Below are 27,387 nucleotides of genomic sequence, written 5' to 3'. Positions count from 1 at the left end.
GTATGTGACAATTTTCTTAAATATTCATAATCGGGAAAAAAAAATACCAACATAAGAGCAAAGATATAAAATAAAAAATAAATAAAAAATACCCCATCGCGTCGGGATGTCGATGCCAGTCATGTGACTGTGAGCATCCCGACCGTCTGTATTATGTATCACAGCCGAATAACACACTTATCTAAATATGCCAAGCTTACTCCCCTGCAGTAGGCTGCCCTGTTAGAATGGAGGATGTAATATCAAGAAATAGAGAACTGCAGACTTGCGAGCAGAGATCTACTGTACAGATTAGCAGAGGGGCCAGCTAATAACTAATAACATTAGTTATTTATATAACTAGTTTTGCAGCTTTTATAAACAATAAAAGATACCTCACTTAACATGGTGAAGAACTTCTCTTTAAAGGAGTTGTAAAGAGGATACCTTAAATCTGAATGGACCACATGAATATTACCTTTATGGTTCATATAGGAAAACAAAAATCCACATTTAGTTTTAGGATCAAATTCTATTAGGCCCGAAAAGTCATTTTTCGCCGTAAAACCTCAAATTTACTGCAAATCGCAAAAAAAGTGCCTATTGAATTGTCTGCAAAAAAAGGATTTGCTACTGTGAATTTCAATTCACCACCTCTAAGCAGTTGATACATTTGGGAAGCACCCTTAAAGCTTATTTAAAAGCTAAAAATAAGATTTTACGCACCGGTAAATCTATTTCTCGTAGTCCGTAGTGGATGCTGGGACTCCGTAAGGACCATGGGGATTAGCGGCTCCGCAGGAGACTGGGCACAACTAAAGAAAGCTTTAGGACTACCTGGTGTGCACTGGCTCCTCCCACCAAGACCCTCCTCCAGACCTCAGTTAGGATACTGTGCCCGGAAGAGCTGACACAATAAGGAAGGATTTTGAATCCCGGGTAAGACTCATACCAGCCACACCAATCACACCGTATAACTCGTGACACTATACCCAGTTAACAGTATGAAATATATAACTGAGCCTCTCAACAGATGGCTCAACAATAACCCTTTAGTTAGGCAATAACTATAAACAAGTATTGCAGACAATCCGCACTTGGGATGGGCGCCCAGCATCCACTACGGACTACGAGAAATAGATTTACCGGTGAGTAAATTCTTATTTTCTCTGACGTCCTAAGTGGATGCTGGGACTCCGTAAGGACCATGGGGATTATACCAAAGCTCCCAAACGGGCGGGAGAGTGCGGATGACTCTGCAGCACCGAATGAGCAAACTCTAGGTCCTCCTCAGCCAGGGTATCAAACTTGTAGACTCTTACAAAAATGTTTTAACCCGACCAAGTATCAGCTCGGCAAAGTTGTAAAGCCGAGACCCCTCGGGCAGCCGCCCAAGAAGAGCCCACTTTTCTCGTGGAATGGGCTTTTACAGAATTAGGGTGCGGCAGTCCAGCCGCAGAATGTGCAAGTTGAATCGTGCTACAGATCCAGCGAGCAATCGTCTGCTTAGAAGCAGGAGCACCCAGCTTGTTGGGTGCATACAGGAGAAATAGCGAGTCAGTTTTCCTGACTCGAGCTGTCCTGGAAACATATACTTTTCAGGGCCCTGACTACATCCAGTAACTTGGAATCCTCCAAGTACCAAGTAGCCGCAGGCACCACAATAGGTTGGTTCACATTAAAAAATTATACCACCTTAGGAAGGAATTGGGAACGAGTCCTCAATTCCGCCTTATCCATATAAAATACAGATAAGGGCTTTTGTATGACAAAGCCGCCAATTCTGATACACGCCTGGCCGACGCCAAGTCCCACAGAATGACCACTTTCCACGTGAGGTATTATAGCTCCACGGATTTAAGTGGCTCAACCCAATGCGACTTCAGGAAATCCAACACCACGTTGAGATCCCACGGTGCCACTGGAGGCACAAACGGGGGCTGACTATGCAGCACTCCCTTAACAAAAGTCTGAACTTCAGGCAGTGAAGCCAGTTCAATTTTGGAAGAAAATCGATAGAGCCGAAATCTGGACCTTAATGGAACCCAATTTTAGGCCCATAGTCACCTCTGACTGTAGGAAGTGCAGAAATCGACCTAGCTGAAATTTCTCCTTTGGGGCCTTCCTGGCCTCACAGTACGCAACATATTTCCGCCATATGCAGTGATAATGGTTTGCGTTCACTTCTTTCCTAGCTTCAAATAGCGTAGGGATAACTTCCTCTGGAATTCCCTTTTCCTTCAGGATCCGGCGTTCAACCGCCATGCCGTCAACGCAGCCGCGGTACGTCTTGGAACAGACAGGCCCCCTGCTGCAGCAGGTCCTGTCTGAGCGGCAGAGGCCATGGGTCCTCTGAGATCATTTCTTGGAGTTCTGGTTACCAAGCTCTTCTTGGCCAACCCGGAACAATGAGTATAGTTCTTACTCCTCTCCTTCTTATTATTCTCATTACCCTGGGTAAGAGAGGCAGAGAAGGGAACACATACACAGACTGGTACACCCACGGTGTTACCAGAGCGTCCACAGCTATCGCCTGAGGGTCCTTGACCTGGCGCAATATCTTTGTAACTTTTAGTTGAGGCGGGACGCCATCATGTCCACCTGTGGCCTTTCCCAACGGTGTACAATCATTTGGAAGACTTCTGGATGAAGTCCCCACTCTCCCGGGTGGAGGTTTCTTAGTTGTCCACTCCGGGAATGAACACTGCTGACAGTGCTAACACATGATTTTCCGCCCATCGGAGAATCCTTGTGGCTTCTGCCATCGCCATCCTGCTTCTTGTGCCGCCCTGTCGGTTTACATGAGCGACCGCCGTGATGTTGTCTGACTGGATCAGCACCGGCCGGTGTTGAAGCAGGGGTCTAGCCTGACTTAGGGCATTGTAAATGGCCCTCAGTTCCAGAATATTTATGTGTAGGGAAGTCTCCTGACTCTTCCATAGCCTTGGAAGTTCCTTCCCTGTGTGACTGCCCCCCAGCCTCGAATGTTGGCATCCGTGGTCACCAGGACCCAGTCCTGTATGCCGAATCTGCGGCCCCCTAGAAGATGAGCACTCTGCAGCCACCACAACAGCGACACCCTGACCCTTGGAGACAGGGTTATCCGCCGATGCATCTGAAGATGCGACCCGGACCACTTGTCCAACAGATCCCACTGGAAAATCCTTGCATGGGACCTGGCGAACGGAATTTCTTCGTAAGAAGCTACCATCTTTATCAGGGCTCGCGTGCATTGATGCACCGACACCTGTATACGTATTAGGAGGTCTCTGTCTAGAGACAACAACTCCTTGGACTTCTCCTCTGGGAGAAACCCTTTTTATCCTGTTCTGTGTCCAGAACCATACCCAGGAACAGTAGACGCGTCGTAGGAACCAGCTGCGACTTTGGAATATTCAGAATCCAGCCGTGCTGTTGTAGCACTTCCCGAGATAGTGCTACTCCGACGAACAACTGCTCCCTGGACCTCGCCTTTATAAGGAGATCGTCCAAGTACGGGATAATTATTTCGGCCATTACCTTGGTAAATACCTCGGTGCCGGGGACAGACCAACGGCAACGTCTGGAATTGGTAATGACAATCCTGTACCACAATATTGAGGTACTCCTGGTGAAGAGGGTAAATAGGGACATGCAGGTAAGCATCCTTGATGTCCAGTGATACCATGAAATTCTCCAGGCTTGCAATAATCGCCCTGAGCGATTCCATTTTGAACTTGAACCTTCGTATATAAGTGTTCAAGGCTTTCAATTTTAGAATGGGTCTCACCGAACCGTCTGGTTTCGGTACCACAACATTTTGGAATAGTAACCCCGGCCTTGTTGAAGGAGGGGTACCTTGCTTTCACCTGCTGGAAGTACAGCTTGTGAATTGCCGCCAGTACTACCTTTCTCCGAGGGCAGCCGGCAAGGCTGATGTGAGGAAACGGCGAGGGGGAGTCGCCTCGAACTCCAGCCTGTATCCCTGTGATACTATTTGCAGAACCTAGAGATCCACCTGTGGGCAAGCCCACTGGTCCCTGAAGTTCCCGAGACGCGCCCCTACCGCACCTTTCTCCACCTGTGGAGCCCCAGCGTCATGCGGTGGACTCAGAGGAAGCGGGGGAAGATTTTTGATCCTGGGAACTCGCTGCTGGTGCAGCTTTTTTCCTTCTTCCCTTGTCTCTGTGCAGAAAGGAAGCGCCTTTGACCCGCTTGCTTTTCTGAAGCCGAAAGGACTGTACCTGAAAATACGGTGCTTTCTTAGGCTGTGAGGAAACCGGGAGGTAAAAATTTTTCTTCCCAGCTGTTGCTGTGGATACGAGGTCCCAGAGACCATCCCCAAACAATTCCTCACCCTTATAAGGCAGAATCTCCATGTGCCTTTTACAGGCAGCATCACCTGTCCACTGCCGGGTTTCTAATACCCTCCTGGCAGAATGGACATTGCATTAATTCTGGATGCCAGCCGGCAAATATCCCTCTGTGCATCCTTTATATATAAGACAACGTCTTAAATATGCTCAATGTTAGCAAAATATTATCCCTGTCTTAGCGTAGTAATATTATCTGACAGGGTATCAGACCACGCTGCAGCAGCCCTATTTATGCTGAGGCAATTGCAGGTCTCAGTATATAACCTGAGTGTGTAAATACAGACTTCAGGATCGCATCCTGCTTTTTATCAGCAGGTTCCTTCAAGGTGGCCGTATCCTAAGACGGCAGTGCCACCTTTTGACAAACGTGTGAGCGCCTTATCCACCCTAAGGGATATCTCCCAACGTGACCTATCCTCTGGCGGGAAAAGGTACGCCATCAGTAACTTTTTAGAAATTACCAGTTTCTTATCGGGGGAAACCACGCTTCTTTACACACTTCATTCATTCATCTGATGGGGGAACAAAACACTGGCTGCTTTTTCTCCCCAAAAATAAAACCCCTTTTATGTGGTACTTGGGTTCAGGTCAGAAAATGCGTAACACATTTTTCATTGCCGAGATCATGTAACGGATGTTCCTAGTAGATTGTGTATATGTCTCAACCTCGTCGCCACTGGAGTCAGACTCCGTGTCAACATCTGTGTCTGCCATCTGAGGTAACGGGCGTTTGAGCCCCTGATGGCCTTTGAGACGCCTGGGCAGGCGCGTGCTGAGAAGCAGGCTGTCCCACAGCTGTTACGTCATCCAGCCTTTTATGTAAGGAGTTGACACTGTCGGTTAATACCTTCCACCTATCCATCCACTCTGGTGTCGGCCCCACAGGGGGCGACATCCCATTTATCGGCCTCTGCTCCGCCTCCACGTAACCTTCCTCATCCAACATGTCGACACAGCCGTACCGAAACACCGCACACACACAGGGAATGCTCTGACTGAGGACAGGACCCCACAAAGTCCTTTGGGGAGACAGAGAGAGAGTATGCCAGCACACACCAGAGCGCTATATAATGCAGGGATTAACACTATAACTGAGTGATTTTTCCCCAAATAGCTGCTTGTATACATATATTGCGCCTAAATTTAGTGCCCCCCCTCTCTTTTTAACACTTTGAGCCTGAAAACTACAGGGGAGAGCCTGGGGAGCTGTCTTCCAGCTGCACTGTGAAGAGAAAATGGCGCCAGTGTGCTGAGGGAGAAGCCCCGCCCCTTTTTCAACTGACTTTCTCCCGCTTTTTCTGGAATACTGGCAGGGGTAATTTTACATCTATATAGCCTCTAGGACTATATATGATGTAGATTTGCCAGCCAAGGCGTCATATATTGCCCTCAGGGCGCCCCCCCCAGCGCCCTGCACCCATCAGTGACCGGAGTGTGAGGTGTACATGAGGAGCAATGGCGCACAGCTGCAGTGCTGTGCGCTACCTTGGTGAAGACCGAAGTCTTCTGCCGCCGATTTTCCGGACTCTTCATGCTTCTGGCTCTGTAAGGGGGACGGCGGCGCGACTCCGGGAACAAACACCAAGGTCGGGTCCTGCGGTCGATCCCTCTGGAGCTAATGGTGTCCAGTAGCCTAAGAAGCCCAAACTACCACCTGTTAGGTAGGTTCGCTTCTTCTCCCCTTAGTCCCTCGCTGCAGTGAGTCTGTTGCCAGCAGATCTCACTGTAAAATAAAAAACCTAAATATACTTTCTTTCTATGAGCTCAGGAGAGCCCCTAGTGTGCATCCAGCTCAGCCGGGCACAAGAATCTAACTGAGGTCTGGAGGAGGGTCTTGGTGGGAGGAGCCAGTGCACACCAGGTAGTCCTAAAGCTTTCTTTAGTTGTGGCCAGTCTCCTGCGGAGCCGCTAATCCCCATGGTCCTTACGGAGTCCCAGCATCCACTTAGGACGTCAGAGAAAAGGTCATTATTTGGTTCCAAATCCCTGGGACACCCCCCTGAATGACTAATTAGGCACTTAGAATTTTTTAATTGGCCATGTCGTCATTTTTGGAGTAAAATTTTTTTTTTACTCTATCTCTCTCTCTCTATATATATATATATATATATATATATATATATATATATATATATATATATATATATATATATATATATATATATATATATATATATATATATATATATATATATATATATATATATATATATATATAGATATATAGATATATATATATAGATATATAGAGAGAGAGAAACGGGCGGCACTCCACGGGTTTAAACACATGAGACAGCTACACAGGCTTGATTAAATAATCAAGCCTGTGTAGCTGTCTCGTGTTTTTGAATCCGCGGAGTGCCGCCCGTTTCGCGCTCTCTGTACTTGTTCCGTCTGGATCATGGGAAGGCACCCAGGTATTTAAAGCAACTTACATGGAGTGCCGGTCATACTGGAATTGTATAAATTATATATATATATATATATATATATATATATATATATATATATATATATATATATATATATATATAAATGATTTTACTTACCGGTAAATCTATTTCTCGTAGTCCGTAGTGGATGCTGGGGACTCCGTAAGGACCATGGGGAATAGACGGCTCCGCAGGAGACCTGGGCACTTTATGAAAGAATATAGATTCTGGTGTGCTCTGGCTCCTCCCTCTATGTCCCTCCTCCAGACCTCAGTTAGAGAAACTGTGCCCGGAAGAGCTGACAGTACATGGAAAAGGATTTTGGGAATCCAGGGTAAGACTCATACAAGCCACACCAATCACACCGTATAACTTATGATAACTTTACCCAGTTAACAGTATGAACAATCACAGAGCATCAGATAAACTCTGATGCAACTATAACATAACCCTTATTTAAGCAATAACTATATACAAGCATTGCAGAAGAAGTTCGCACTTGGGACGGGCGCCCAGCATCCACTAGGGACTACGAGAAATAGATTTACCGGTAAGTAAAATCTTATTTTCTCTAACGTCCTAGTGGATGCTGGGGACTCCGTAAGGACCATGGGGATTATACAAAAGCTCAAAACGGGCGGGAGAGTGCGGATGACTCTGCAGCACCGAATGAGCAAACACAAGGTCCTCCTCAGCCAGGGTATCAAACTTGTAGAACTTTGCAAAGGTGTTTGAACCTGACCAAGTAACCGCTCGGCAAAGCTGTAATGCCGAGACCCCTCGGGCAGCCGCCCAAGAAGAGCCCACCTTCCTTGTGGAATGGGCCTTAACTGATTTAGGCAGCGGCAACCCAGTCGCAGAATGAGCCTGCTGAATCGTGTTACAGACCCAGTGAGCAATAGTTTGCTTTGAAGCAGACGCCCCAAGCTTGTTGGAAGCATACAGGATAAACAAAGATTCTGTTTACGTGACCTTAGCCGTTCTGGCTACATAAACCTTCAAAGCCCCGACTACATCCAGTGACTCGGAATCCTCCAAGTCAGTAGTAGCCACAGGCACTACAATAGGTTGGTTTATATTAAAGGATGAAACCACTTTCGGCAGAAATTGTGGGCGGGTCCGCAATTCTGCTCTATCCGCATGGAAAACCAGATAGGGGCTTTTATGTGACAAAGCCGCCAATTCTGATACACGCCTAGCCGAAGCCAAGGCTAATAGCATGACCACCTTCCACGTGAGATATTTTACTTCCACCGTTTTGAGTGGTTCAAACCAGTGTGATTTCAGGAAACACCACGTTAAGATCACAAGGTGCCACTGGAGGCACAAAAGGGGGCTGAATATGCAGCACTCCCTTTACAAACGTCTGAACTTCAGGCAGAGAAGCCAGTTCTTTTTGAAAGAAAATGGATAAGGACGAAATCTGAACCTTAATGGAACCCAATTTAAGGCCCAAAGTCACTCCCGACTGTAGGAAGTGAAGGAAACGGCCCAGCTGGAATTCCTCCGTAGGGGCATTCCTGGCCTCACACCAAGCCACATATTTTCGCCATATACGGTGATAATGTTGAGCCGTCACATCCTTCCCAGCCTCTATCAGCGTAGGAATGACCTCATCCGGAATGCCTTTCTCTGCTAGGATCCGGCGCTCAACCGCCATGCCGTCAAACGCAGCCGCGGTAAGTCTTGGAACAGACAGGGCCCCTGTTGCACAAGTCCTGTCCTAGAGGCAGAGGCCACGGGTCCTCTGTGAGCATTTCTTGCAGATCTGGATACCAAGTCCTTCTTGGCCAGTCCGGAACAATGAGTATTGTTCTCACTCCTCTTTTCCTTATGATTCTCAGCACCTTGGGTATGAGAGGAAGAGGAGGAAATACATAGACCGACTGGAACACCACGGTGTCACCAGTGCGTCCACAGCTATCGCCTGAGGGTCTCTTGACCTGGCGCAATAGCTCTGCAGCTTTTTGTTGAGGCGGGATGCCATCATTTCCACCTGTGGCAGTTCCCACCGACGTGCAATCTGCGTGAAGACTTCTTGATGAAGTCCCCACTCTCCCGGGTGGAGGTCGTGCCTGCTGAGGAAGTCTGCTTCCCAGTTGTCCACTCCCGGAATGAACACTGCTGACAGTGCGCTTACGAGATTCTCCGCCCAGCGAAGAATTCTGGTGGCTTCTACCATCGCCACCCTGCTCCTTGTGCCGCCTTGGCGGTTTACATTAACCACTGCAGTGATGTTGTCTGACTGAATCAGAACCGGTTGATCGCGAAGCAGGGACTCTGCTTGACGTAGGGCGTTGTATATGGCCCTTCGTTCCAGGATGTTGATGTGAAGGCAAGTCTCCTGACTTGACCACAGCCCTTGGAAATTTCTTCCCTGTGTGACTGCCCCCCACCCTCAAAGGCTTGCATCCGTGGTCACCAGGACCCAGTCCTGAATGCCGAATCTGCGACCTTCGAGAAGGTGAGCACTCTGCAGCCACCACAGGAGAGACACCCTGGCCCTGGGGGATAGGGTGATTAACCGATGCATCTGAAGATGTGATCCGGACCACTTGTCCAGTAAGTCCCATTGGACGGTCCTCGCATGGAACCTGCCGAAGGGAATGGCCTCGTATGATGCCACCATCCTTCCCAGGACTCGAGTGCAGTGATGCACTGACACTTGTTTTGGTTTTAATAGATTCCTGACCAGTGTCATGAGCTCCTGAGCTCTCTCTATCGGGAGATAAACCCTTTTCTGGTCTGTGTCTAGGATCATTCCTAGGAGAGGCAGATGAGCTGTAGGAACCAACTGCGACTTTGGAATATATAGAATCCAGCCGTGTTGCCGTTACACTTCCAGAGAAAGTGATACGCTGTTCAGCAACTGCTCTCTTGATCTCGCTTTTATGAGATCGTCCAAGTACGTGATAATAGTGACACCTTGCTTCCGCAGGAGCACCATCATTTCCGCCATTACCTTGGTGAATATTCTCGGGGCCGTGGAGAGACCAAACGGCAACATCTGAAATTGGTAATGACAATCCCATACCGCAATTCTGAGGTACGCCTGATGAGGTGGATAAATGGGGACATGAAGGTATGCATCCTTTATGTCCAGAGTCACCATAAAATCTCCCCCTTTCAGGCTTGCAATGACCGCTCTTAGCGATTCCATCTTGAACTTGAACCTTTTCAGGTATATGTTCAGGGATTTTAAATTCAATATGGGTCTGACCGAACCGTCTGGTTTCGGGACTACAACATAGTCGAATAATAACCCCCTCCTTGTTGAAGGAGGGGAACCTTGACCACCACCTGTTGAAGATACAATTTGTGAATTGCAGTTAACACTGTTTCCCTCTCGTGGGGGGAAGCCGGCAGGGCCGTCGGTGAGGTGGCATCTCCTCAAAGTCCAGCTTGTATCCCTGAGACACAATATCTATTGCCCAGGGATCTAACAGGGAGTGAACCCACTTGTGGCTGAACTTACGAAGGCGTGCCCCCACCGGGCCTAGCTCCGCCTGTAGAGCCCCAGCAACATGTGGTGGATTTTGTAGAGGCCGGGGAGGAGTTCTGTTCCTGGGAACTAGCTGTGTTGTGCAGCTTCTTTCCTCTGCCCCCGCCTCTGGCAAGAAAGGACGCACCTCGGACTTACTTGTTTCTTTGTTCGAAAGGCTGCATTTGATAAAGTTGTGCTTTCCTAGGCTGTGCAGGAATATAAGGCAAAATATCAGAATTACCAGCTATAGCTGTGGAAACCAGGTCCGAAAACATTTCTCCACACAATCCTGAGCCTTCCATATGCCTCTTAAGTCGGCATCATCTGTCCATTGCATATTCTACAGGACACGTCAAGCAGAAATCAACATAGCTTTGACTCTAGGACGCAGTAGACTCGTGTCTCTTTGGGCATGTTTTCTATATATATATATCTCTTAAGACAGCATCTTTAATATATATCTCTCACTTATATATATATATATATATATATATATATATATATATATATATATACATATCTATATATATCTCTCTCTCTCTCTATATATATATATATATATATATATATATATATATATATATATATATATATACATATATATATGTATACACACATATACATACACATATCTATATATATCTAGCTCTCTCTCTCTCTCTATATATATATATATATATATATATATATATATATATGTATACACACACACACACACACACACACACACACACATATATACATACTAGGGTCTCAATCTCTGCTGATAAGGTACCTGTCCACGCTGCCACAGCGCTATAAACCCATGCCGACACAATCGCCGGTCTGAGTGGTGTACCAGAATGTGCACGCTATCTGCAGGATCCCTGAGAATAGCTGTTACGTCAGGGCTACCTTTTGGGCAAACGTGACACCCTAGGGGAAGATTCCCATCGTATCCTGGCCCTAGTGGGGAAAAGATACTCCCTGAGAATTCTTTGTGGGAAACTGCAGTCTTTTGTCTGGAGATTCCCGCTCTTTTTCCTCATGAGAGGAGGGAAATTTACTTCAGCTTTCTTCCCCTTAAACATGTGTACCCTTGTGTCAGGGATAGATGAGTCATCAGTGATATGCAAATCATCTTTTAATACAATAATCATATATTGAATACTTTTCTGCCATTTTGGCTGTAACTTTGCATTATTGTAGTCGACACTGGAGTCAGACTCCATGTCGATATCAGTGTCTATTATTTTGGATAGTGATCATCGAGAGACTCTGAAGGTCTCTGCGACATAGGGACAGACATGGTAGATTCCCTGTCTGTTCTCTAATCTTTTGTGCAATTAATTCACCTTAGCACTTAATTATACATATCCAAACAGGTGTCGGCGTTGTCGACGGAGACACCCTCTCACACATTTGCTCCATCTCCTCCTTAGGGGAGCCTTTTACCTCAGACATGTTGACACACGTACCGACACACCACACACTCAGGGAATGCTCATCTGAAGACAATTCCCCCATAAGGCCCTTTGGAGAGACAGAGAGAGAGTATGCCAGCACACACCCCAGCGCTATTAACCCAGGAATAACACAGTAACTTAATGTTAACCCAGTAAGCTGCTGTCTATATTGATTTTTGCGCCTAATTATGTGCCCCCCCCCCCTCTCTTTTTACCCTCTTCTACCGTGTAACTGCAGGGGAGAGACTGGGGAGCTTCCTCTCAGCGGTGCTGTGGAGAAAAAACATGGCGCTGGCGAGTGCTGAGGAAGAAGCCCCGCCCCCTCGACGGCGGGCTTCTGTCCCGCTTTCATGTACAATTTTTGGCGGGGGCTCATACATATATACAGTGCCCAACTGTATATATGCAAACTTTTGCCAAAGAGGTCTCTAATTGCTGCCCAGCAATTGTTTAGCGCAATTTGGTTATTCTACTGCTGATATATATATATATTTTTATGAAATACACTTGCTATCATTTTTCACTTAAAAAAAAAAAAAAAAGTGCTTAACAGCCATTTGACAATTTAATTACCCAAAAACTTTTATATCCAATAATCAACGTCTACCTGTCATATGGGGTTGGGTATGTGCAGTCACAATACCGACGGCGGGATCCCTGCTGTTACATTGCCGGTAGGGGGGGCATGCGCCACAAAGCCCTTGCGGGTTTGCTGCGTTCGCCATAGGTTCTATTCCCACTCTATGGGTGTCGTGGACACCCACGAGTGGGAATAGTCCCTGTTGGGCGGCATGCAGATGGTGAGATTTTCAGATGCCAGGATCCCGACGTCAGTATTGTGACAACCGGTCTCCTGACCGCTGGTCAAATAAACACATCCAGTTATAGGACGTTAGTTTTACTTTTTTCGGGTGGACTATAGGCAGATTTACCCATTATCCACTTTTCACTGGCAGCAGTAGTTTTCACGGTAATTCTGTTTTCAGGGAATTTGTAATTGACCAAGCGAATCATGGGAGTGCGCGGACCCGTAAAAAGCATCCTTTCGCAACAAAAATATCCGCAAAAAAAGCAATGGTAGTAAATTACCGTGATTTCGCATCTAACTGAATTCAGCACTTAGTGGATATTTAGCTTTGCAGCTATAAGTGACTTTAAGGAGAAGCATCATTCACTGGACTATTAGATCTCCATTAGAAGTTAATGCTTTAGTACTTCTATTACATAACTCAAAATAACAATCTTACCTTTAGTTTAAATTCCAGCTGTGGCATTACAGAAACCAATAGGTTAGGATCTATTGCAAACAGTTCTTGAATGAGATCAAACACATGCTCTGAGAGGTCGCTCACTGATGATTTGCCAAGCACCAAGACCTGGTTGAAAAACTAAATAGACAGGACAGAAAATAAACATTTCAAAATCATCAATATTTTATTTCAAACAAATCGTGCAATGATTCTACACACTCTCAAAACTTCAGCTGGCAGAAAATGACCACACTGGGGTAGATTCAATTGCGGCTACGCATGCAACCTAGTGCACGCATATGCCGCACGTACAGTAGTCTCGAGATTGTGTATTTTTGTAAGCACCCCTATGAGCCTGTGAAGACGGATACACAATTTACAGGACAAATTCAGGCTATTTGCAACAGCACATACAGTATCATGCATCACCAATAAATGAATCAACCTCAGCATGTCCAGTAACAACATATCATTTGCAACTACTTGTTCTTAGAGCTCTCTTCGGTACCTATTCAGGTTGAGTAGCAGATTCTGCTAAAAAGCAAAATCTGCTACTCAGTACAAATAGCATGCTGGGGGCCGCCCAGCATGCAAATCCCGCCCAGCACTGCGATCGCTTCGCTCACCATGGCATAGCGGACGCCACCCCTGCGTATGCAGCCACACCGCCACCATTTTCTTTATCGGAAGAGCTGCGTGCGACGTCACAAAGCCGCCCTAAAAACAGTCCTGCCACACCTGCGTTGGCCAGACTACTCCTCCACAACGATCTGTCACTGCCCACCCCCAAATGTAAGCAGGTGAACCTGCCCCAAGCAGCAGACATATACTACACATACAGATGCAGCCTCGTTCATCTATGCTGTCTATGACGTTAATCCCGATCACAGAGTAGAGGCGTGCCTAGTTGTAGGGAGACTCACAGAGCTTATCATGGCGTTTGGCGTTACCAGTGAGCGCAACACCTGTGATCATCCACCAGATGTCGCTTTTTAAAATCACCATTGCGCATACTTGTGGCCTCCATTGAAATACAGTACACTATAGCGCAAGAACTACTTTACTGTACACTGTATGGGCAATGTTTTATACGCGTATCATTACGCTATTTAAGATACACTGTGGCAATGAGGTCCCGTAGACAAACCAATAAATAAAAATAGTGTATAGAGACGCAAACTAATGTGTTAAAGCAATGGTCCATTGACGTTAGGTTTATGAGCGTTATTAAATGAAATTAAATTAATTAAAAAGGGCTTAAAGTTTAGTATCTCTGGTTCTGGGGGTCCAATTGGCTCAGAAGCGGATAGGTATGGAAGGGGAAACTATTAGCTACCAGAGGATACCTACAACAAGTTTCTATGACCCCCACAAGGCTAACAGCAAGCGTTAGAACCCATGGTGGGTCTGAATTAACCGCTCATTATAGTCTAGGTGAAAATGGGTCAACTTTGCGCCCCGATATCTCCTATTCTGGGTATCCCAGCGACTCGAGATTGGTAGCATACAAAATAGGAGAAACTTGGCTTTCGGAGCAGAGCAGCCACTAGTTTATGTGACACCGCAAAGGGAAGCGGCAAGCATCCATATGTCGGGTCCCCTCAAATTGTTCACCCCGCTTGCATGGGGTGTAGGGATTCTGGCTAAATAGAAAATACTGTACAGAGATGCTAAACACAGTGTTTTGGCATCCAGGAGCTTAGGGAAGAGCTTTTATCTCTCCCCATTATACTTATAAATATAACACTTTCCACTGTAGTCTTTAGAGATGAGTATGTTACAATTTCTTAAATTGACTCTCCGTCTGACCATTGGTCTGTGTATACAGCACACAGTAACATTACAGTCGTCACTGACCATTTGCCAGAGCTTGTAGATCAATCCGCAGCTATTCGCTCTACAATACTGGATTAGCGGAGCATTAGCCACCGAGTGGTGAAGATGTGTATTGCATGCTGCGTATGTAGTCATGCCTCAATGCGCCTGTCTGTGAAACTGAACAACCTGAACTATCGCTTAGGCGTGACTAATCCTCCGTTTAGGCGGAGAAACAGCAACAATGAGGGAGGCTCTATCTGTAGTTGAAATACACAATGACAAACCAATTTTATTTACTGATCAGCACCCATAAACCAAATACATTATCACATTTTTGTTGTTTATTGAAACTGAAACATAAAAATTATAAAATATTAAGTCAAAGTGGCGCAGGTCTCCAAACCCAAAGCTGCCGCATGCAAAACTTGTGATAAAGAAAAAATGTTTTTATATTTAACTCATTGTGACGTGTAGTCAAGTTAGGGCATATTACTTATTTATATTTAATATACCTATGCACACACTTCTGGTATTATGTCGGCTCATTGTAATATAGTAAAATAGCTACATGTTCCAACAACCTAAGCAGCGGGGTAAAACTTAACAGATAATACTGCAAAGGGGGCAGACTGCGCCATTCCATTATAGAAACTGTGAATGAAACAAGCAGGGGCTAATTTACCAAGATGGGAAATGACTAGAGTATGAGCCTCACAGGGCCTCCTAGGGCCAAACACTGGTAGCCAGGAGCTATTAGAATTCCGATCATACAGTGACAGTAACATCAGTAGATCCTGATTTATGAATAGAAGAATAACCAGAATAGAAATGTAATCAGTTACACATAAACTGCAGCCAATACTTACATTTGCGATGCATGGCTCAATTGTTGGGACCGTCCTCTTTAAGAGTACTTTGGCAAGATCAAATGCTTGCTTGTTTAGATTCTGATAATATAAAAAAGAGTGTGTAACACTCTGTAAGGTAAAGTTCTTAGTAAATATATGAATGAGTAACAACATACAATGACAAAAGATGGACTATTTACAATAAACATGATCACCACTAGTGCCCCCCAGTCACATTACTGGTCTCTTTATACTCTGATGGAACTAGTTTAGATACACTAAACACCTCTGCCTCTACCTATTCTTATGCTTTTTCACACACACTATTCCACACAGTTTGCATCACAACTCCATTACCTAACCCTCTAGTCCTGTCCCATTCATCTACTTACACCTCACTATGTGTGCATTCCTTTTCACCTAGAAAGTACACATAAATAACTAGGAACTTGCAGCTAAGGTTCTTTGGGATCCATCACATTGGAGCGAGAACTGTCCCTCTCTCACATACAGATGCATCCTCATGACCGAGTCTGTACACGGAACACAATAGAACTTGTATTGGAAAAAAAGCTGCAGCTGCTACACTGAGTCTCTGAATCTGTACACAGTGCTACAGTCGCACACAGATATGCAACTGTCATAGCAAATTAATTAGCACAGTTTCCTTGTGCGTCCTAGTAGCACTGAGACTAAGATGCATTTTCTGCAAAAAAAAAAACAAAAACACCCAACGCTAGAAGATTCTCACACGACCTGGTGTGCCAAGAGTAGCACTTTGGCGTGACTGCAGCAAAGGAGTATGAGGATATATCTGTGCTCCACTATGTAGACAAAAGTAATTGGGACACCCCTGGTTTGACATGGGTCCACTACTTGGGGTGTAGTATGTTATGCCGGCGGCCGGGATCTCGACCACCAGCATGCCGACAGCTGAGTGAGAGCAAATGAGCCCCTTGCGGGCATGCAACGCTATTTATTCTCCCTCCAGGGGGGGTCGTGGACCCCAAGAGGGAGAATAGTTGTCGGTATGCCGGGTGTCGGGATTCCGGCGCCGGTATACTGAGCGCCGGGATCCCAACAGCCAGCATACTGAATACTACCCCACTACTTGTAATGCATAGTCACTTTAACTCTGAGAAGTATAGAGTAGTATAGAGATGTTCTCGATAACTCTGTGCTCCTTACATTGTGGCAGTTCTACTGAAATTACTAATTCTTTTATCATGACGACAATGCCAGATGTCATGTTTCCAAGGTGATGGACTGGTATACAGAAAATACAGTAACCCAGATGGAGTGGCCAGCTCAGAGGCCAGACTTAAACCCCACTGAGAACCACTGGGATATACTGGAGCAACGGGTGCATTCTATTCCAACTCAACCTTCAGTGTCGCAGGTGGTCAATGTGCTTAAGGAGGTATGGGAAAACATACCTCCTGTTGTTGTCCAGGAACCTGTGGACAGTTTGCCAAGAAGGGTATCTGCAATACTTATTGTACATGGTGGACCTACAAAGTACTGATATCAATAAAATATCAATGCTCTATTTGCGGTCAGTGTCCAATCAGTTTTGTCTGCATAGTGTATGCTCTTAGCAAAGTTGTGAATACAAAAATCTCTTCATTAAAATATAAATATGACAACGCTATACTGCTGCTATAACAAGAACCCAAACGAAACTTTTCTCAATTTTTACAACCCTTGTAACATTATAACTGACAGAACGAAAACATATCTATATATCTCCTGACAACCAATCAAATTCATTCACATGATAAGCATCCTTAGCCTTACACATATGTTTGTAGCCATACAGAATTCCCTTGCATGGTAGATGGTCTGTGTCACACTGTCAGCACTAGGTATTCCACCAACAGTACTATAAACATTGTGCATACACAATAGCAATGAAAAGTAAAATAATTTAAATGATTCCCGTTACAGCATGGATTTTAGGTTAAGATAAAAACATAGGTTATATTGTAACCTATTGTTATAAGCATTTTCCGTTATTACATTTCATGCAATTTAATGCAATTACATTTTTTCACTAACCAAAGTGCAAATTAAGATTTACAGGTTTTTTTTATCAGCTCTCATAATTCTATTTATTTCCTTTTCCAACTGACCCACAGCATTAAAATGTATCATACACACTATAGTATGTTACTCAGTCACTATGATGCCAACTCTGAACAATGTGAAGTGACTGTATAAACTTAATTTTAAAATACTAAGGGACTGACCTTATGAGCAGGGATGAGATTAATGAGTATAGAATCCAACAATTCCTGTGTAACTCCATCTCCTTCCATGGTAATTGAGCTCATTAAGTCCAACATATGCATCTGAACCTTCTGGTTGTGACTGTTACTAAATGAATGGAGACAATGTCTGAGAGTTAGGCACGGGCGCTAAAACCATTATAAAAATAAATAAATAGGATTTTAATACCTACCGGTAAATCCTTTTCTCCTAGTCCGTAGAGGATGCTGGGAACTCCAAAAGGAACATGGGGTATAGACGGGATCGGCAGGAGACATGGGCACACTAAAAGACTGACTGGGTGTGAACTGGCTCCTCCCTCTATGCCCCTCCTCCAGACCTCAGTTATAGGAACTGTGCCCAGGGGAGACGGACATTTCGAGGAAAAGGATTTTTGTTAAACTAAGGGTGAGATACATACCAGCTCACACCACAAACACACCGTACAACTGGATTAGCAGGAATACCAGATAACCGTATGAACGAAAAACAACAAGCTGAACATAACCGATAAACAAACTTCGTGTAAACGAAACCAACAATACAACTGCAAGTAACAGTACGCACTGGGATGGGCGCCCAGCATCCTCTACGGACTAGGAGAAAAGAGGATTTTGGTACTTACCGATAAATCCATTTCTCTGAAACCTCTAGGGGACACTGGAGTCCTATACAGTAGGGGTGTGAAGCCTTGAACCGGAGGTGTGGCACAATCTAAAATTAGCATTGTCTGCACAGCCGGCTCCTCCCCCAGTTTGAAAAATTTGACTGAGAGAATAGGACATGACACTATAGCACATGGCGAGGAACCGAACCGTACAACATATCAAACAGCGACCAAGAACTCTTAACCGAATAAGGAACGCTGTTTATACGAACTGTTTAAAACAAGAACTTTGAACACAGCAGGTTGACAGCACCGAGGCGGGCGTCCAGTGTCCCCTCCAGGATTCAGAGAAATGGATTTATCGGTAAGTACCAAAATCCTCTCTTCTCTTTCATCCACTAGGGGACACTGGAGTCCTATACAGTAGGGGACGTCCCAAAGTTTACCTCCAGGGAGGGAGTGCTGTCGGTCGCCTGCAAAACTAAACGTCCGAACTTAGATTCTCCAGACGCAAAAGTATCAAACTTGTAAAATTTTGCGAACGTGTGGGCTGAAGACCATGTCGCCGCTCTGCAAAGTTGAGTAGTGGAAGCACCCCTGGCAGCCACCCACGAGGCACCCACTGAACGGGTAGTATGAGCACCCGTCTGAACCGGAACCTGTTTGCCACAGGAAACGTAAGCTTGCCTAATGGCAAGTCTAATCCATCTAGACAAATACTGCTTAGATGCCGGCCAACCCTTCTTTGGCCCATCATAAAGAACAAACAAATGGTCCGACTTTCTGAAGGACGACGTAACCTGTACGTATACCCGTAAAGCTCGGACAACATCCAAGGACAAGTCCTCATCTGTGAGACCCTGGAAAGATGGGAGCACTATTGGCTGGTTTACGTGAAACCCCGAAACCACCTTTGGAAGGAAGTCTGCTCTTGTACGGAGTTCCGCCCTATCCTCATGAAAAACTAAGAAAGGACTCTTACAGGATAAGGCTCCCAACTCAGAAACCCGCCTAGCCGAAGCCAAGGCAAGTAATAACGTGACCTTCCAAGAGAGATATTTCAGGTCTGTTCCTGTCAACGGCTCAAAAGTCGGTGACTTCAAATATTGTAACACCAAATTTAGGTCCCATGGTGCCGTGGGAGGATGAAAAATAAGATTTTACTTACCGATAAATCTATTTCTCGTAGTCCGTAGTGGATGCTGGGGACTCCGTCAGGACCATGGGGATTAGCAGCTCCGCAGGAGACAGGGCACAAAAATAAAGCTTTAGGATCAGGTGGTGTGCACTGGCTCCTCCCCCTATGACCCTCCTCCAAGCCTCAGTTAGGATACTGTGCCCGGACGAGCGTACACAATAAGGAAGGATTTTGAATCCCGGGTAAGACTCATACCAGCCACACCAATCACACCGTACAACTTGTGATCTGAACCCAGTTAACAGTATGACAACGTAGGAGCCTCTGAACAGACGGCTCACAACAAGAACAACCCGATTTTTTTGTAACAATAACTATGTACAAGTATTGCAGACAATCCGCACTTGGGATGGGCGCCCAGCATCCACTACGGACTACGAGAAATAGATTTATCGGTAAGTAAAATCTTATTTTCTCTAACGTCCTAGTGGATGCTGGGGACTCCGTCAGGACCATGGGGATTATACCAAAGCTCCCAAACGGGCGGGAGAGTGCGGATGACTCTGCAGCACCGAATGAGAGAACTCCAGGTCCTCTTTAGCAAGGGTATCAAATTTGTAGAATTTTACAAACGTGTTCTCCACCGACCACGTAGCTGCTCGGCAGAGTTGTAATGCCGAGACCCCTCGGGCAGTCGCCCAGGATGAGCCCACCTTCCTTGTGGAATGGGCCTTGACAGATTTAGGCTGTGGCAGGCCTGCCACAGAATGTGCAAGTTGAATTGTGCTACAAATCCAACGAGCAATCGTCTGCTTAGAAGCAGGAGCACCCAGCTTGTTGGGTGCATACAGTATAAACAGCGAGTCAGATTTTCTGACTCCAGCCGTCCTTGAAATATATATTTTCAATGCCCTGACAACGTCCAGCAACTTGGAATCCTCCAAATCGCTAGTAGCCGCAGGCACCACAATAGGCTGGTTCAGGTGAAACGCTGACACCACCTTAGGCAGAAAATGAGGACGCGTCCGCAGTTCTGCCCTGTCCGAATGGATAATCAGATATGGGCTTTTATACGATAAAGCCGCCAATTCTGACACTCTCCTGGCTGAAGCCAGGGCCAGTATCATGGTTACTTTCCATGTAAGATATTTCAAATCCGCCGATTTGAGTGGCTCAAACCAATGGGATTTGAGAAAATCCAAAACTACATTAAGGTCCCACGGAGCCACTGGGGGCACAACCGGGGGCTGTATATGTAGTACTCCTTTTACAAAAGTCTGGACTTCAGGAACTGAAGCCAATTCTTTCTGGAAGAAAATCGACAGGGCCGAAATTTGAACCTTAATGGACCCCAACTTGAGGCCCATAGACAATCCTGTTTGCAGGAAATGTAGGAATCGACCCAATTGAAATTCCTCCGTGGGGGCCTTCCTGGCCTCACACCACGCAACATATTTTCTCCAAATGCGGTGATAATGTTGTGCAGTCACCTCCTTCCTGGCTTTAACCAGTGTAGGAATGACCTCTTCTGGAATGCCTTTTTCCCTTAGAATTCGGCGTTCAACCGCCACGCCGTCAAACGCAGCCGCGGTAAGTCTTGGAATAGACACGGTCCCTGCTGAATCAGGTCCCGTCTTAGAGGTAGAGGCCACGGATTTTCAGTGAGCATCTCCTGAAGTTCCGGGTACCAAGTTCTTCTTGGCCAATCCGGAGCCACGAGTATCGTTCTTACTCCCCTTTGCCGTATAATTCTCAGTACTTTGGGTATGAGAGGCAGAGGAGGAAACACATACACTGACTGGAACACCCACGGTGTTACCAGAGCGTCCACAGCTATTGCCTGAGGGTCTCTTGACCTGGCGCAATACCTGTCCAGTTTTTTGTTGAGGCGAGACGCCATCATATCCACCTTTGGTTTTTCCCAACGGTTCACAATCATGTGGAAGACTTCTGGATGAAGTCCCCACTCTCCCGGGTGTAGATCGTGTCTGCTGAGGAAGTCTGCTTCCCAGTTGTCCACTCCCGGAATGAACACTGCTGACAGTGCTATCACATGATCTTCCGCCCAGCGAAGAATCCTTGCAGCTTCTGCCATTGCTCTCCTGCTTCTTGTGCCGCCCTGTCTGTTTACGTGGGCGACTGCCGTGATGTTGTCCGACTGGATCAACACCGGCTGACCCTGAAGCAGGGGTTTTGCCAGGCTTAGAGCATTGTAAATCGCTCTTAGCTCCAGTATATTTATGTGAAGAGACATCTCCAGGCTTGACCATACTCCCTGGAAGTTTCTTCCCTGTGTGACCGCTCCCCAGCCTCTCAGACTGGCATCCGTGGTCACCAGGACCCAGTCCTGTATGCCGAATCTGCGGCCTTCTAACAGATGAGCACTCTGCAACCACCACAGAAGAGACACCCTTGTCTGTGGCGATAAGGTTATCCGCTGATGCATCTGCAGATGCGATCCGGACCATTTGTCCAGCAGATCCCACTGAAACGTTCGTGCGTGGAATCTGCCGAATGGGATTGCTTCGTAAGAAGCCACCATCTTTCTCAGGACTCTTGTGCATTGATGCACACTTTTCCTGGTTTTAGGAGGTTCCTGACAAGTTCGGATAACTCCTTGGCTTTCTCCTCCGGAAGAAACACCTTTTTCTGAACCGTGTCCAAAATCATTCCCAGGAACAGCAGACGTGTTGTCGGGGTCAACTGAGATTTTGGAAAATTCAGAATCCACCCGTGTTGTTGCAGCACTACTTGGGTTAGTGCTACTCCGTCCTCCAGCTGTTCTCTGGACCTTGCCCTTATCAGGAGATCGTCCAAGTAAGGGATAATTAATACGCCTCTTCTTCGCAGAAGAATCATCATTTCGGCCATTACCTTGGTAAAGACCCGAGGTGCCGTGGACAATCCAAACGGCAGCGTCTGAAACTGATAATGACAGTTTTGCACCACGAACCTGAGGTACCCTTGATGTGAAGGGCAAATTGGGACATGCAGGTAAGCATCTTTTATGTCCAGGGACACCATAAAGTCCCCTTCTTCCAGATTCGCTATCACTGCTCTGAGTGATTCCATCTTGAACTTGAATTTTTGTATGTACAGGTTCAAAGATTTCAGATTTAGAATAGGTCTTACCGAGCCGTCCGGCTTCGGTACCACAAATAGCGTGGAGTAATACCCCTTTCAATGTTGTAGGAGGGGTACCTTGACTATAACCTGCTGAGAAAACAGCTTGTGAATGGCTTCCAATATCGTCGCCCTGTCTGAGGGAGACGTTGGCAAAGCAGACTTTAGGAACCGGCGAGGGGGAGACTTCTCGAATTCCAACCTGTAACCCTGAGATACTACCTGCAGGATCCAGGGGTCCACCTGTGAGCAAGCCCACTGCGCGCTGAAATTCTTGAGTCGACCCCCCACCGTTCCTGAGTCCGCTTGTAAAGCCCCAGCGTCATGCTGAGGGCTTTGCAGAACCCGCGGAGGGCTTCTGTTCCTGGGAAGGAGCTGCTTGCTGCCCTCTCTTACCCTTTCCTCTGCCTCGGGGCAGATATGACTGTCCTTTTGCCCGCTTGTTCTTATAGGAGCGAAAGGACTGCGGCTGAAAAGACTGTCTTTTTCTGTTGGGAGGGGGTCTGAGGTAAAAAGGTGGATTTCCCGGCCGTTGCCACCAGATCCGATAGACCGACGCCAAATAATTCCTCCCCTTTATACGGCAATACTTCCATATGCCGTTTGGAATCCGCATCACCTGACCACTGTCGTGTCCATAAACTTCTTCTGGCAGATATGGACATCGCACTTACTCTCGATGCCAGAGTGCAAATATCCCTCTGAGCATCTCGCATATAAAGAAAAGCATCCTTTAATTGCTCTAAAGTCTGTAAAATACTGTCCCTATCCAGGGTATCAATATTTTCAGTCAGGGAATCCGACCAGACCACCCCAGCACTGCACATCCAGGCTGAGGCGATGGCTGGTCGCAGTATAACACCAGTATGTGTGTATATACTTTTTAGGGTAGTTTCCAGCCTCCTATCAGCTGGATCCTTGAGGGCGGCCGTATCAGGAGACGGTAACGCCACTTGTTTTGATAAGCGCGTGAGCGCCTTATCCACCTTAGGGGGTGTTTCCCAGCGCGCCCTAACCTCTGGCGGGAAAGGGTATAATGCCAATAACCTTTTTGAAATTAGCCCTTTTCTATCTGGGTTAACCCACGCTTCATCACATACATCATTCAGTTCCTCTGATTCAGGAAAAACTACAGGTAGTTTTTTCACCCCCCACATAATACCCCTTTTTGTGGTACTTGTAGTATCAGAGATATGCAAAGACTCCTTCATTGCCGTGATCATATAACGTGTGGCCCTACTGGAAAATACGTTTGTTTCTTCACCGTCGACACTAGATTCAGTGTCCGTGTCTGGGTCTGTATCGACCGACTGAGGTAAAGGGCGTTTTACAGCCCCTGACGGTGTCTGAGACGCCTGGGCAGGTACCAACTGGTTTGACGGCCGTCTCATGTCGTCAACTGATTTTTGTAATGTGCTGACATTATCACGTAATTCCATAAACAAAGCCATCCATTCCGGTGTCGACTCCCTAGGGGGTGACATCACCATTACCGGCAATTGCTCTGCCTCCACACCAACATCGTCCTCATACATGTCGACACACACGTACCGACACACAGCAGACACACAGGGAATGCTCTATTGAAGACAGGACCCCACTAGCCCTTTGGGGAGACAGAGGGAGAGTTTGCCAGCACACACCCAAGCGCTATAATATATATGGGAACAACCCTATATAAGTGTTGTATCCTTATAGCAGCTTAAATATAGTAATATCGCCAAAAAAAGTGCCCCCCCTCTCTGTTTTACCCTGTTTCTGTAGTGCAGTGCAGGGGAGAGTCCTGGGAGCCTTCCTCACAGCGGAGCGGAGCAGGAAAATGGCGCTGTGTGCTGAGGAGAATAAGCCCCGCCCCCTATTTCGGCGGGCTCTTCTCCGGAGTTTGTGAGATCTGGCAGGGGTTAAATACATCCATATAGCCTCAAGGGCTATATGTGATGTATTTTTAGCCATAAAAAGGTATTATACATTGCTGCCCAGGGCGCCCCCCCAGCGCCCTGCACCCTCCGTGACCGCTGTGTGAAGTGTGCTGACAACAATGGCGCACAGCTGCAGTGCTGTGCGCTACCTCAGGGAGACTGAAAAGTCTTCTGCCGCCTGCTTCTGGACCTCTTCCATCTTCGGCATCTGCAAGGGGGGTCGGCGGCGCGGCTCCGGGACGAACCCCAGGGTGAGACCTGTGTTCCGACTCCCTCTGGAGCTAATGGTGTCCAGTAGCCTAAGAAGCCAATCCATCCTGCACGCAGGTGAGTTCACTTCTCTCCCCTAAGTCCCTCGATGCAGTGAGCCTGTTGCCAGCAGGACTCACTGAAAATAAAAAACCTAAAAACTTTTTCTAAGCAGCTCTTTAGGAGAGCCACCTAGATTGCACCCTTCTCGGTCGGGCACAAAAACCTAACTGAGGCTTGGAGGAGGGTCATAGGGGGAGGAGCCAGTGCACACCACCTGATCCTAAAGCTTTATTTTTGTGCCCCGTCTCCTGCGGAGCCGCTAATCCCCATGGTCCTGACGGAGTCCCCAGCATCCACTAGGACGTTAGAGAAAGGGGGTTGAATCCTCAGAACCCCCTGTAAAAAGGTTTGAATCTCTGGCAAGGATGCTAGCCGCTGTTGAAAAAGGATGGAGAGAGCCGAAATCTGAACCTTCAGAGAGCCCAGTCTGAGTCCTCCCTCTAGACCGGCCTGAAGGAAAAGTAGAAGTCGAGATAAGTGGAAGTTCGTTGAATTCCATCCCCGTTCTTGACACCAAGCCATGTACCGTCTCCAAATCCTGTAGTAGTGCCTGGCTGTGACCGGCTTCCTAGCGGCAATCATTGTAGGAATGGCCGTTCGTGGAATCCCTCTGTTTCTTAAGATCCGGGTTTCAATAGCCACGCCGTCAAACGCAGCCTGTTCAGGTCGGGGTGTAGAAACGGTCCCTGAGATTAGCAGGTCCTCTCTCTGAGGTAACCTCCAAGGATCTTCCGCAAATAACCAACGCAGGTCGGAGTACCAACTCCTGCGGGGCCAATCTGGTGCGATTAGAATCGCCCACACTCGTTCCCGCTTTACCCTTTTCAGAACCCTGGGTATGAGTGGGAACGGTGGAAATATGTAAACCCTCCTGTAACACCAAGGAAGCGTTAATGCGTCCACTCCTCCTGCTGCCGGATCTCGAGTCCTTGACACATCTGGGCAGCTGATGGTTTTGCCGAGACGCCATGAGGTCCACCTGAGGCAGACCCCATCGTCTCACAACCATGTCGAAAATCCATGGATGTAGGCACCACTCTCCCGGATGCATGTCCTGGCGACTGAGGTAATCTGCTTCCCAGTTCTCCACACCTGGAATGAACACTGCCGAGAGGATGATGTTTCGTCTTTCTGCCCACAACAAGATCTTTGTGGCTTCCTTTAACGCCATCCTGCTCTTTGTTCCTCCTTGACGGTTTATGTAAGCCGTCGTCGTGGCATTGTCCGACTGAATCCTGATGTGTTGATTCATGACTAGGTCTTCTGCTAAGAGAAGCGCATTGTAAACTGCTCTTAGTTCGAGGATATTTATGGGTAGTCTGCTCTCCTGTAACTTCCACCGTCCTTGAAACTGATGGTCCTCTAGGACGGCTCCCCCACCTCTGAGACTGGCGACCGTTGTCAGAATCCTCCAATCCCAAATGCCGAATTTCTTGACGGCTGCAAGGTTCTTGTGTAACGACCACCATATCAAGGAGACCCATACTTGCGGTTGAAGTCTGATTCTCCGATAGCGAAGCCAGTGCGAGCCTGCTCCCTGAGCAATGAGGTTTATTTGGAATGGTCGGGAATGAAGTCTGCCGTACTGGAGAGCTTCGAACGACGCCACCATCTTCCCGAGAAGTTGTACACAGAGGTGCAGAGAAACAGTTTGTGTCCTCAGTACCTGAGCCACTAATCTCTGTAGGTCTTGGACCTTGTTCTCTGGTAGGAACACACGTAATAGTACAGTGTCCAAGATGAGACCGAGGAATTGAATCCGTTGAGTCGGTATAAGGTTGGACTTATGGAAATTGACAATCCAACCATGTTGAATTAGAAATTGATGGGATGTCTGAACATCCTTGAGCAGTCGATTCTGAGATGGTGCCTTGATCAATAAATCGTCTAGATAAGGTATAATCGTGACCCCCAACAGTCTCAGTCCTGCAACCATGATTGCCATGATCTTTGTGAAGATTCTTGGGGCTGATGATAGACCGAACGGCAAGGCCCGGAATTGGTAGTGATTCGCCATCAGTGCGAACTTTAAGTATGCCTGGTGAGGAGTCTAGATTGGAATATGCATCTTTTATGTCCATGGATACCATGAACTCGCCCTGTTCTAAGCCTGCAATGACCGATTGGATTGATTCCATCTTGAATTTGTAGACCCTTACGAACTGGTTGAAAAAAACTTTTAAATTGAGTATTGGTCTGACCGTCCCGTCTGGCTTTGGCACGACAAAAAGATTGGAATAGAACCCCGTTCCTCTCTGAGAAGCGAGAACCGGAATAATGACCTCTACCTGTAGCAATTTTAGAATTGCTGCCCGTAGTGCCCTTGCTTTTTGAGGGCACTGAGGCAATCCTGTTGTAAAAAAAACTGACTGTGAGGCCTCTGTTGAAATTCCAGTTTGTACCCCTGAG

The 27,387-nt window shown here is 46.7% G+C and overlaps 1 protein-coding gene across 4 annotated transcripts in view; it reads right to left on the bottom strand.

Moving 5' to 3' along the window:
- The window catches only part of PDS5A (PDS5 cohesin associated factor A), a 351,976-nt gene that overhangs the window by 220,119 nt on the left and 104,470 nt on the right, over positions 1-27,387 (bottom strand). For 3 of the 4 annotated variants that reach the window (XM_063921117.1, XM_063921126.1, XM_063921146.1), the window contains exons 6-8: positions 17,861-17,987; positions 15,630-15,740; positions 12,943-13,083 (exon numbers count right to left, since the gene is read on the bottom strand). In XM_063921117.1, the coding sequence (XP_063777187.1) occupies positions 12,943-13,083; positions 15,630-15,740; positions 17,861-17,987 (379 nt within the window). The remainder of the gene's footprint in view (positions 1-12,942; positions 13,084-15,629; positions 15,741-17,860; positions 17,988-27,387) is intronic. The other variant, XM_063921137.1, reaches the window with a different exon arrangement.

This window comes from Pseudophryne corroboree, chromosome 1, assembly GCF_028390025.1.
Source record: "Pseudophryne corroboree isolate aPseCor3 chromosome 1, aPseCor3.hap2, whole genome shotgun sequence".
In the NCBI taxonomy this organism is placed as follows: domain Eukaryota; kingdom Metazoa; phylum Chordata; class Amphibia; order Anura; family Myobatrachidae; genus Pseudophryne; species Pseudophryne corroboree.
Note: the sequence above shows the minus strand (reverse complement) of the source record. Positions and strands in the feature narration are given on the sequence as shown.